A 12,578-nucleotide genomic window follows, 5' to 3' on the forward strand; every position below is an offset into this window, starting at 1 on the left:
TAAAGGGAGAAGAAATATGTTGCTGATGATTATATCTAAAGAAAAAACAGAGAAGAGGGTGTGCTATTCCTCTCTAGTGTTGAAATATGTATTTTACTTCAAATGTCAGGCGGAGAAGACAGTATTTTTTCAGGTGTACAGTTCACTGGTATTGCCATAGTTACTGTCATATTTTACATGTACATGTGTACTTATAGAAAGTTTAAAAACAATACAAAGAACACTTTTTCTCTCATATCTATGAATGCAAGATACAGATATCCTATGAAAGAAAGGTACATGTACATGTATGAAAGATATTTCTATGTTTCATACCATGTGACATAGTCATGCGGATGAATAGTTAATTTGTCTGCTTGTTATAGAAACAACAATCATGACAACATGATGTCCAGCATCCTCGAGATGTAGATGACTTCATAGAGGCTAATGAAAATAAGAACACATTGATGAAAACAGCTTGTCACCTTAAAATACTGACGGAATTTCGTCTGAGAGAGAAAATTGTGTGATTCATTCAATTCGTAGAATCCAATTCTGAGGTCATTTTTTTATGTTTAGCAAAGATTTAATCAATTTGAAAATTCTCAATATGGCATCGCTAGGCACAAGGAAAATGAAAAATAATTAGAAATATGAGAGAAAATACTCTTATGAGTAGCCATAAAATATTACTTATGGGTATAGCCATAAAATATTAAGGTAATTCCACCCTTGGGGTTGCAAAAAAGCTGTAAAACCCTCGTCAAAGCTTGGGGGTTTTAACACTTTTTTGCATCCCTTGGGTGGAATTACATTATATTTCATGGCTACTCATAAAAGAATCTTATAAGCTTAATTTTTCTCCCTAATATGATAGATACCCAATAACGCCTACCAACGTATTTGCACTACATGTATTAACATATCTGATGGAAAACATTTCTAAAAAATGATATACTCACATCTGTACATTTCTTTTTCTGATAGTTCCACTAAATGTGAGTTAGCGAAGGTGATGAACAGACAGGCTGGTTTGCAGGAACTTCTGGCTCAAAGGGATGATGCAATACGATTCTTGGAGGGCAGGCTAGACACGTCAAATTCGGTGGACAAAAGTCTACTAGGAAAATCTAGGTACTAAAGAACTAACTCCATGAAATTCATGATTACAACTGATATTATGAAAGTTACAGAAAGTGTCAAATTTATTTCTTAAACATAAGAGTGTATTCCATGTGGAATAAAATGTGTTCTAGATATTGTAATGATATGAGATTATGTCTACTGAACAGCAAGCTACCACCAGTGAGAAGCGAGAAGGAACTACAGGAGAGACTCAGAATTCTACAGAATCAAAACAGGTTCTTGAATGAAGAAGTGAAGAAATTAGCCAAGCTCAGAACGACTGATCGGTCCACGTTTTATCAGCAAGAGGAGTGAGTATTAGTTCATATTCTAGACATGCATTTCACTTCAGATACTGCATTTCACTTCAGATATCATATTTCACTTCAGAGACCGCATTTCACTTCAGATACCGTATTTCACTTCAAATATCATATTTCACTTCAGATACCGCATTTCACTTCAGATATCATATTTCATTTCAGATACCGCATTTCACTTCAGATACCGTATTTCACTTCAGATACCACATTTCACTTCAGATACCACATTTCACTTCAGAGACTGCATTTCACTTCAGATACCGTATTTCACTTCAGATATCATATTTCACTTTAGATACCGCATTTCACTTCAGATATCATATTTCACTTCAGAGACCTCATTTCACTTCAGATACCGCATTTCACTTCAGATACCGCATTTCACTTCAGATACCGCATTTCACTTCAGATATCATATTTCACTTCAGATACCGTATTTCACTTCAGATATCATATTTCACTTCAGAGACCGCATTTCACTTCAGATACCATATTTCACTTCAGATATCATATTTCACTTCAGAGACCGCATTTCACTTCAGAGATCGCATTTCACTTCAGATATCGTATTTCACTTCAGATATCTTATTTCACTTCAGATATCATATTTCACTTCAGATACCGTATTTCAGTTCAGTTACAGTATTTCAGTTACCAAATTAAGTATTTCAAGTATCAGTATTTTCTATTGCTTAAGTTTATTAGTGCAAAATCATACTGCACACAAAAAATACTTACTGTGCATAAACTAACATTGTTGATCTTGTAAAAATGAAAGTCTTGCAAAAATTTCTAGATACATGTACATGTATATAGTACAAGTAGTTATCTATAAAATGATTGTATAAATCGTTGCTTTTGCTTTATGTGCAAAGAAAATTTTAAAAAAAAGGTATTTTGAAACAATGCAAATTTTGTTAAGTCCATTTGTTCCACTATTTGGTTGTCCTGATTTTCAGTAAAGTGAAGGCTTTAGAGGCTGAGATAGAGAAATGGCGACTAGATTATGTGTCTCTGATCCAGTCCAGCATCAGGTTCTCAGGCTGTGATACCATAGATGATGCTGAACTAGTTCTGTTTGGAGGAGACAGAGTAAGTGAATGTGTGTGTGGGATGGGGGGGGGGGGGGGGGGGGGAGGAGGTGTAAATAGAACAGGCTACTCAATCATTAAGGACATATAGATGAAATTTGCAACCGTTTTCTTTTATAAGTTATGAATGACAATAAAATATCAAAATATGGCAATTTTTTTCATCAAATGACTAAAAGAATTAAGCAAGAGTATTCATCTAAAAAATTACTTCAATACCAAACTGTGTATTGGGTTAAAGCATAACTTATTGCAGATTACATCTATAAACTGTGAAGTACAGGTAGCTCATAAAAAGTGTAGTTGCACCTGGTCCAAGTTATATCATAATTCAATCACATACTTTGCTATTTCTCATTCTTTGATTTTTTAACTTGATAGATGCACATTTAATTTTGATTTTAGAATGAATTTTATACAAAAAGAGTTATGTAATTTAGAAATAAAGTGTTTTGCTTGGTCATTCAAATTGTGTTACAAATGAAATTAAATTATGTAGATATGAAATACAAGTATACTTACCAAGTACTGACCTTTTCACTTTTTAGCACAAGAGAAAAATTCAGAAGTTGTTAGAAGAAGCCAGAAGTGTGAATCCTAGTCTTCCTACTTATGAAAGGTGAATATACCCATCAATAATCCGTGTTTTAATCCTGTTCAATTCACAGTGTGATCCGACTTTCCGGAGTCTGATTCCAGATCATGTCTCTCTGAAACTGATGATGTCACAATGCATCAATGCATTTCTATAAAAAAAATTTTGGTGAAAAATTATTAACCGCATCACAAACAAAACTGTGTACACAAAAAATAATTTTGCTGTATTTTTGCCTTTTTTGATAATTAGGAGTACCGTGGGTTTGATTTACAACTTTTTTTTAACAAAACTGATTCCAGTTCAATATATGCAATGTGTAAGTAAATTTAGATTGTCCTTTCATAAGCTGGAAATGTAAAGAGAAAAATATGTTGATATACCTGAGTGTAACAGAACATGTAAATTGTATACAAATAGAGATATTGAAGATGAAAACCTCTTTATATTTATTTGTCCTTTATATGAAAAACTAAGAAAATTATATATTGATAAGTAATATTATGAAAACCAGTCAATGTATAAATTACTACAACTGTACTCAAATACAAATACAAGTGTTTTGTGTAACTATGGGAAATTTTTATACAAAGCTTCTAAATTGAAATCAGAGGCCACAACATAAAGAGGTTTATATCCTCAACATTTCAATAAACATGTTTTTTTTTATATTATTTGAGATGCATGTTCCTTTTCAAATTTACAAAATGTTATTATAACTTATTGATGTCTTCCTCATTTATGTTATTGTAATACTCTATAGCAGGAAATTAACTCACAGAGTTTATCATTAACTCGCAGAGTTAATTTCCGCTATATTCGCTAAAACAAAATTTCCACGAATTTAACATTCAGTGAATTAATCTTTGATATTGATTTGAAATCGGGTTCAGGATATCAAGATTTGTTTTTCCGCGAATTAAATCGACCGCAATTTGTTGCTAAATGAAAAAAATCGCGATTTTTTCCGACCACGATACTAACCTGTGCCATACAGTATATGTTCTTTGTAATCTATAAGCAGTACTGCTTTTGGTAATAAACAATACAATACATTCATTTGATATCTTATAAATGTGTATTTCAAAATACTTAAGGGGTATATAATGAATATATCATTACTACAGTAACTTGATCTAAAGAGTTGGATCATATCTCATTGACAGGTGTGGATCGTCACATATCAAACTTGATGTGTTTGATCTGATGATCCGCAACTGTCAACTTGACGTGATCCGACTCTTCAGATCAAGTTACTGTAGTAATAATACATATCTATTCCTTTCCCTGCACAGAAAAGTGATAAAAACAAGTGTTTTCCTGACTGAAAGTTAACATTAAAGTACAGTTGAATCTGTCACTTGAATTTAGAATTCATTTGCACTGTATTTTTAGTCTTGCCAATGGAGAGGTACATGTGGACAGTTATGGGTTTAAACACGTGTTTGAGGACACGTGTAATGGACTGCTGCTTCACTACCTGTGTCAGGAACTGACCCTGCATTATCTGATGCAGGCAGGTTCCTATGAGGAGCATCAGAAGAAATGGACACAATTCATGAGATTGCATGGAAAATCCATGGCTAGTCATGTATGTAACAACTACTATTTCAAAAGATGAGTTTTTAGTTCGGGCATAAATGATTACTGATAAAATATGTATACATGTTTACGAAGTACTGAGAATTTATTTTGAAAGAAAAAGAATGGATGACAAAAATTTCAATTGTTGTTTGATATGACGTTTTGATATATTAACGGGCAGCTGAAGGACATGAAGTGCCTGTGTCGTGGTGGGATTCCAGACCGATTTAGAAGTCAGGTGTGGCGTCAGCTTGTTCACTGGCAAGTTCGAGAGGTGATGAATGCCAAGGGACAGCACTATTACAGGAACCTTTGTAACATGCTGCCAGACTCCCCAGTAAGTGTCTGATATTCAGAGTCACATCAGCCAATAACATATATAACACTTAAAACTATCCTCCTGCAAACTTTCATATTACAAACGTAGAATTATAAGGGAAGAACATGTGTTTTAAACTTTCATTAAAAGTATAATGTATTTTATAGGTGTCTGGTATGAAACATCTCTCCTGATTTCTGATGAAAGATTTGTAAGATAGATTTATAATTTTCAGTTGGCTGCCCGCTACAGGAAACAGATTTCTCTAGACTTGATGAGGACTATGCCAAGCAACATGAAGTTCTCTTCCCAAGGTTGCAAAGGGGTGAGTTATGTAATGCTCAGTTGACCTGATATTTTTTGTTTACAATGTATTGACAGAAAATCTTAAATCTTGATTCCAAGAGACTAAAATCTCTGTATTTTACATGCAGGTTATGGACTTACAAGATGTTCTGTTGGCTTACTGTGTTCACAATCCAACTGTGGGTTACTGTCAGGGCATGAACTTCATAGTGGGACTGGCACTCATTTTCATGGATGCTCAGGATGCATTTTGGTAAATACCTTAGCATCAACTAGCAATATCAGATACTTAGATATAAAGAGTTGTTCCCCTTGAAATGCTGTATCAGCCTCTCTCTCTCTCTCTCTCTCTCTCTCTCTTAATGCCTTCATCTGTCTCTACAGGACTCTGGTAGCAGTCACAGAGAAGTACTTTCCCTGCCATTACTTTGATCAAAACTTGATTGGAGCTCAGTCAGACCAACAAGTTCTTAAAGATCTCCTTGCAGAGAAACTGCCAAAGTTAAGTCGCCATCTAGAGTCTATGGACATTGAAATCTCCACAGTAACTCTCAACTGGTTCCTGGCCATTTTCTTTGATGCAGTGCCCTTTCAGGTAATGTATTGGCAGTATGAGCATTCCAGCACATTTTATTCATACTTTATTAAAGAAAGATATAGTACATAGGAGTTGATGGGATATTAATTCCACATTCAAGTTCATGATGTTTTTCTGGTATGAAGGTCAGATGTATTGACACTGAATTTTATTGTAAACAGTCTGAAATACATAAAAATACTCAAAAAACAGTCTACAGTCTGTTTAATAGATCTAATTCATGATTTTTTAAAAATCGGTCTCGTACTTGAAAGAGTGAACATCTGGCAACTCGTTTAATCAATATTGACATGATTATTGCTTTAGAAAAACAGAATAATTTTTAAAAAGCACATATATTTATGAATCATATCATTGATAATATCTGACAACAAAGTACTCCTTAAAAAAAATTCTTTGTTATTTTGTATGGATTTATAAGTTACAAATCGAAATGTTCTGTCCATGCAAATCCTTAGAGTCTTTATTTTTTAAAAAGTCATTATTACCCCTAGCATACCATTTATTTATTTTATTTTTTTATTTTACTAAACCTGAAGCACTGATACCGGTTGGAGAATGACTCCATTCTATATCAGTATAGGTGCCTGAATCACCGGAATAGGTTTTTATGATAAGAAATGATTGACAGAGTACATAATTAACATAAACTATTCATGTAAATTTACTCTAAATAATATACAAGTAGATCAAGTTCTGTTTCTGTTACATTTAATGATTTTTTTTTTAATGAAGTAATCAAAGCAATTAAGATAGTTGAAAATACTGTGCTAATTTAATTACCCAAATTAGTGTTATCATGGTACCCTGATAATTGAATGCGAAACATTAACCACTTAAAGTACAGTGTGGATATTGAGAGATCAGCAAGTACAAAGAGGTCAATTAGCTTCAGATTGTTTCTTTTACATGGGTGGCCCAAAACTGATACACCTGTTTACTGACAAAAACAATTCAGCAGGAAAGAATTTTGAGGAATTGTTTTCATTGATGCATTTACATTTCCAAAGCATTAAATTAAAGATAATGTGGTCTTCAGAGGTATTACAGATATTTTACATTATGTTAAATTTTAATCATCTGTTGTCAATATACTTGAGAATGAAAAATCAAGGTCATTTAGCAGATTTCATGTTAAAGATAAATTGATAACAGACAGTATTTAATCTTTTACAGAACAGAAAGGGGAAAATTAGTTTATTTCTATCTAATAATATATATTTGAAATAGCTGGTATATTTTTATTTTCAATGAAGGGAATCTGTATTTTTTTTTTCATGGTATTGAAAATTAGGGCATGATTTTGATGAATATACATGTATCAGAAATTGGATGAATGGGAAAATTGCATATGGAATAAGATCCAGCCTTTGTTTATTAACAAATTGTTCTAGTAGTATACTTTGTATGCAATATAAAAGCTAATTTGCATCAATTGTTGAGGTAGTCAAGGCACTGGAATGTCTATATTTTGCTTCTCCTAGTCTACTTATCATTTTCTTGGTATAATTTTCATTTTGCTAGTTTTCAGCTGTATCCATTCATCCGTATCAAAATTGTACCACACCATTCCCAGGTCATATCGACCATTAAGGTTGCCATAGTGACAGTGTTTGTACCACCACCCAGCCAAGTGATACATTGCACAGTGAGAGCTGGTCCCGTCATTATCCCTATCTGTTGCACTGAATCCCATCCTGTTAGCATAGCTCAGCCCATCAGTGGCATTTCCATGGTAACCATCAACAGAGAGGGTGAATTTTTCATCATCAGTGAGAGTAAAAATGTCATACTCTGCTACCCAAAGTTTGTCTTTGAAATCAGTCATTTCTATCTTTAGTGAATTTTTCTTCTGAGATGTGAGGTAGTAAATGAGCTGGTTTCCTAGCCAGTATTCACCAGTAGACTGACCAAAACCCTGAACATACAGGTCCCAGTCATTGGCAAAATTAACACTGCCATCGAACCGGTTCTGTAATACAGTCCATCCTCCCACACCCTCCTCCATATCACAGTAAACTTTGGCGGACATGTTGGCGTACAGTGGATGAATGATGTACTCCCCTGAGAGTTTGCTGCCCTGCTGGTAGTACTCATCACAATCTACAAAGTCAGAAATTGATATTACTGCAGAGCATATTTTAGCAAGTTTTTAAAGCATCAAAATGTTTCCATATTCTTCACACTTGGTCATTATTTGTGGATTTCATGGTCAATCTGTGTGCATAAATTGACAGGTTTTGATTGTGTCATCAAACATTAAATCTTGATTCACAAATATTATTAAATCCCTAAAGAACATTTCAAAAAATCATTGAATCACAAATTAGACCTATTGTGAAATTACAGAGAATATTATAATTTATATGATTTTGATCTTTTATCACCTTTTGGTAAATGAAGTCTAAAGTTGATCATCTCTCTATGAGTCTCAATGATGAAGGGTAAAAAGTTCTTTAGCTGTGTGAGATGAGCTCCATTAGTTGAGATGAGCTGAGTGTTGTTTTTTGAGCTGAGGTAGACTCGGTATAAACCCTGGTCTAGCTTCCTGTTAACTGCCTGCATTTTCACCATGTCCTCGTTCACTCGCCGATGTGATTTCTCCAGAAACAGTAGTCTGCTGTCCTGGTAAACATCTGCATTAAACTTGCGACATTCAAAGAGAGAATTGTTGAGTGCTTCTATTTCTAATTTAGAGATGCGGTTTTCATTATATATGATTTGTAAGGCAAGATCTTCTACCCGAGAAGATAGAGTTTTCAGTTGAGGTGATGCTATTTTTGAATAAGTGCTAGCGGATTGGGTGTTGTACTTGTTTTTCCGTTTCATTAGATCCTCTTTGATATCTTGCACTGAGTTGTTGAGTTGTATAACATGCATTCTAAGCAAACTAAACTGCTGGTATGATAGACTCTGAGCATTTGTAAGTTTCCACTCAAGTTCTTGTAAATGTTGAGTATTGTTCAGGATCATCTGCATCATATGCTGAATCTTCTGCTGATTGATTTGGGTAGAATTCACAATGTCTGAGCTAGCTATTTTCCATTGTTCCAACGTGATAACATTTTGTGTGAAGTTCACCAATGAATTTTGCAGTCTTTCCATAAAATTTCCCATCTGTATGGAGGTCATTTTCTCTTCTATTCTTTCAAGATGATCTTCCATGTTAAAAAACATTTCATGAAGACCAGATATTTCTAGGTCTCGGTCATAGATTTCAGTAATAAAGTCTTTGACCTTGAGATACAATGGGGACACTGTGTTAGCGTTGTCTCCACTTCCCTCAACCACTGCATTAGAATTAGGGTGTCCAGTTTTTATCAACTCATCATCGATCTCACCAGACCCTTCCACTTCATTGGTATTTATGATATCAGGATAATTCTTCCTTTTTCCATATTTTTCTTTCATTTTGGCATAGACATCAGACTTGTGTTGTGATTTTTTGCTTTCAATTTTGTGTTCAGTTTTTGCAAGTCTTCTTACAAAGTACTCTGATGTGTTTCGATACTCATACCGAAATACATCAAACTTTGATGACAAATTCCTATATTGGTTATGTATTCCTTCTATCAAGGGAGATAACTTCTTGTCAAGTTTTCTTATGGATCTTTTGAGGTTGTCCTTTTGATTTTGACATTCTTTGATGCCCAGTGTGTTTTGTATTTGTAGGTAGTCAAGGTTAGCCTGTTCTTTTTTAGTGTCCTCAATATTTTCATCAATTGTTGTGAGTCTGGTCAAAATTTCAGAAATGTGGACCTTCAACTGCACGACCTTTGCTTCATTCTTCATGGAAGCATCTCGATTCTCTATAGTTCTTCTTTCAAGCTCCTTGATCTGAGCTCTGTATAATCAGAGGTGAATGATTAAAACGTATATCTTGACACTTTTAAGGTTTTTAAAAAAATTCAATTATTCTTATCTTCTTAATTGCCCTCATATATTTAGATATCTTTTGTATCAGAAATTTTAATTTAAAAGAAAATGACCTGAAATAAGTTCATTATTATTTTCAAACAGCTAAGTTAATGACAACATTTTTGAAATGAGGTGTTAAATACTAAGGAACCAGGGCACATCAATTGTTTTTGCACACAAAAGATAACCCTGATTATTGTGCTGTAAAAGAGCACCTGCCATTTAGGAAGTGTGCACCTTTGCACAGCTGCATTTTAATCAACAAGCAATGTCTCAAAGGAAATGGAGAGAAATAAAGGCTCAAGTCTGCATCCATGTAGGGGGCAATTCAGATTGATTTTTTTCAAATTCAAGAACTATTGAGTGAAAGGAATTACAAGGCTTCAATATCTTAAAAATATTGAACAAACACAAATCAAAGCATTTTATAAATGAGAGATTTAATAGAGTGTTGACAGTTAGGGGAAGACATGTCGTGGTACCCTGTTTTATCAAAGTAGCCGACAATGAAAAGAATATCTAAAGCGTACAACCTAAACATTATTATTCTTGACTTCAGACAGAAAAATACAATTTCTGTTTTGAAAATACCTGACAAACATAGTTTGAACATACATGCACATTTTAATCATGCATTTAAAAAAATCTGTTAACTGGCAACCTTTTTTTTTTGATAATGTATTTAATCTCAAATGCATTTAAAAAATGATAATTTAGTCAACATATATATAAATACCTGTCATATTCTCTTTGCTTCAAAAGTGTACTTATTTGTTCTTGTAAAATTTTGATGTCAGACTCCACGTTTGCTTGTGGTGCTAACGGAACATACTGGACATTTCCTCCCTTCTGATATTTGACTGTTACTTCTGCTGCACATAACCAAAGAGAACAAACACCCAACATAAAAAGCAGATTCCACATTTTGTCAGTTGAATATAATCAAGACATTATAAAAGCGATCATCAATAAGAGTGCTCGTTCCACTTGTAACGTCCTATTGAGTGGTTTCCTTATTGAGTAGATCAGTTTGTCACATGTTTGGTTGCCCACCCTTTGGTCAGTGATTATCAGAAGGATTACCATAGGCCTGTCCTGGGGTAACCTCTGAAGCTGTTGATTTAACTTATCCAACCTTGTTTATCATCTGCACTCCCTGAGGTTTATGCAGAGAGTGAAGGACAAAGGCCGGGACTTCTTTTATAAAGAAGATAGCACTAATTGAATGCATAGAAGTTTAGAAGGAAATACCTAATGATAAATTAAGCCTATCTGCTGCAATTTGAGGGATTTATATCATCGGGAAGTAGATATATTGCCTGACCTGCCCCTCTGTGTGACCTGATCCCCCATTTCTTTTTTTTTTTTGTGTATTGATTTTTCTGTAAAAAATCTGTGCTTTTAAGAGACCTAAGCTTTTATTGTGCAGCTAATGGAACTTTTTCTTGACATGTCATAATATTAGGTAACAGGGGTACCACCTTCAAAGCAGCACAAGTTAATCGGGATCTGATAACTGTAACAAAGACAGCTATTGTTTTGTTCTCAGCTGCATTAGCTGCTAATGTGTTCTGGAAAATGTACATTAAATGGCTCACATAAATCAGGTTTCAAAATGTGAGAGAGCATTGTATAATCTGATCTTAGTTCATTATTCTTTTCTCGTTTTTTTTATTCATCGTAAATTGATGATGACTTAATGCAGTATAATGTACAACAGCATTACCCCTTTGGTGGGTAAAAATTCTTAACCTACAAGTAATTATGAAGTCTGCAAATAAAATTTACAGAAGATCTACCTCATTGCACCATATTTGTATTATTAATCTGGTCATGATTTTGCCTTATCCATTAGCCCTAATTTACATGAATAGAAAACAGCTAATTTGCATAGTTTTGATACACATAGATTAATTGATTACATTTTGACCCAATTTTGCAGAAATAAATGTATACAAATATTTCTTTTTACCAATAAAATCTTGACATCTTGCTTTTCATCACATCTGGTGTTTCTTAGGATCCATGTTTGCCCAGTTCTCGATAACGTATTCTTTGTAGGATTTATGAGATCGATCACTGCTCATTTTCTTCACCCTTTTCATATAATCTTTAATGATCAATGTGTATAGAAGGCGAACCCCACTCATGGCCCAAAGGGCCGTGAGAGCAGAGCTCTCCCTATAGGTAACACGTATATACATGTTTAAAAAATAATATAGAAAACTAATGAAAAATCAAACCATACCTATAGAACTTGAAAATTTTGGTCCCAATGGTATCAATTCGAATACTAGCGCGTGGACATGTATTTCTCCATTTTTAATCTTGTGTACCCAAGTTCACGTCGTTCTGAGATGTTACATAAAATCCGTAAAAGCATGTAAATCTAATTTTCTTAATCATATATAAGGCCAAGTAAAATTAATTAGTAGATTATCATTCCCGCCCGCCCCTCGAAAATCACCCCGCCCCGATTTTTTTTCATTTTTCAAAATAACGATTTCCGGATATTTTTATGTCTGGTCCGGTATCGTAAACGTACTTTGTTTCACTTTGCCTTTTAGAAACCCAAATACGCATGTAATTATGATTTATAAAGCCTTTTCTCAATGAGAGAAGGCATTTTCGAGGTCAAGAATACCATGGCGAAAAATAAAAAATAAAATCCTCCCACCCGCCCCATTTTTTTGTGAAGTTTGAATGATAATCTACTAATTAATTTTACTTGGCCTAA

General features: G+C 33.9%; 2 protein-coding genes across 2 annotated transcripts in view; one reads left to right on the top strand and one right to left on the bottom strand.

The window, feature by feature from the left end:
- Window positions 1-12,578, top strand: part of LOC125680001 (uncharacterized) — an 88,656-nt gene that overhangs the window by 63,376 nt on the left and 12,702 nt on the right. Inside the window, exons 30-38 of the mRNA XM_056153421.1 lie at window positions 970-1,116; window positions 1,275-1,418; window positions 2,390-2,522; window positions 3,070-3,140; window positions 4,512-4,707; window positions 4,882-5,037; window positions 5,255-5,344; window positions 5,454-5,578; window positions 5,710-5,920. Of these exons, the coding sequence (XP_056009396.1) occupies window positions 970-1,116; window positions 1,275-1,418; window positions 2,390-2,522; window positions 3,070-3,140; window positions 4,512-4,707; window positions 4,882-5,037; window positions 5,255-5,344; window positions 5,454-5,578; window positions 5,710-5,920 (1,273 nt within the window). The remainder of the gene's footprint in view (window positions 1-969; window positions 1,117-1,274; window positions 1,419-2,389; window positions 2,523-3,069; window positions 3,141-4,511; window positions 4,708-4,881; window positions 5,038-5,254; window positions 5,345-5,453; window positions 5,579-5,709; window positions 5,921-12,578) is intronic.
- LOC125678422 (angiopoietin-4-like) lies at window positions 6,057-11,017 on the bottom strand. Its single transcript, XM_048916861.2, has 3 exons — window positions 10,578-11,017; window positions 8,311-9,767; window positions 6,057-8,026 (listed from the first exon to the last, which is right to left on the bottom strand). Exons 1-3 carry the CDS (start codon window positions 10,763-10,765, stop codon window positions 7,416-7,418), a joined length of 2,256 nt encoding a protein of 751 aa, XP_048772818.1. The 5' UTR covers window positions 10,766-11,017; the 3' UTR covers window positions 6,057-7,415.

The sequence above is a fragment of the Ostrea edulis genome, chromosome 2 (genome assembly GCF_947568905.1).
Source record: "Ostrea edulis chromosome 2, xbOstEdul1.1, whole genome shotgun sequence".
Classification (NCBI taxonomy): domain Eukaryota; kingdom Metazoa; phylum Mollusca; class Bivalvia; order Ostreida; family Ostreidae; genus Ostrea; species Ostrea edulis.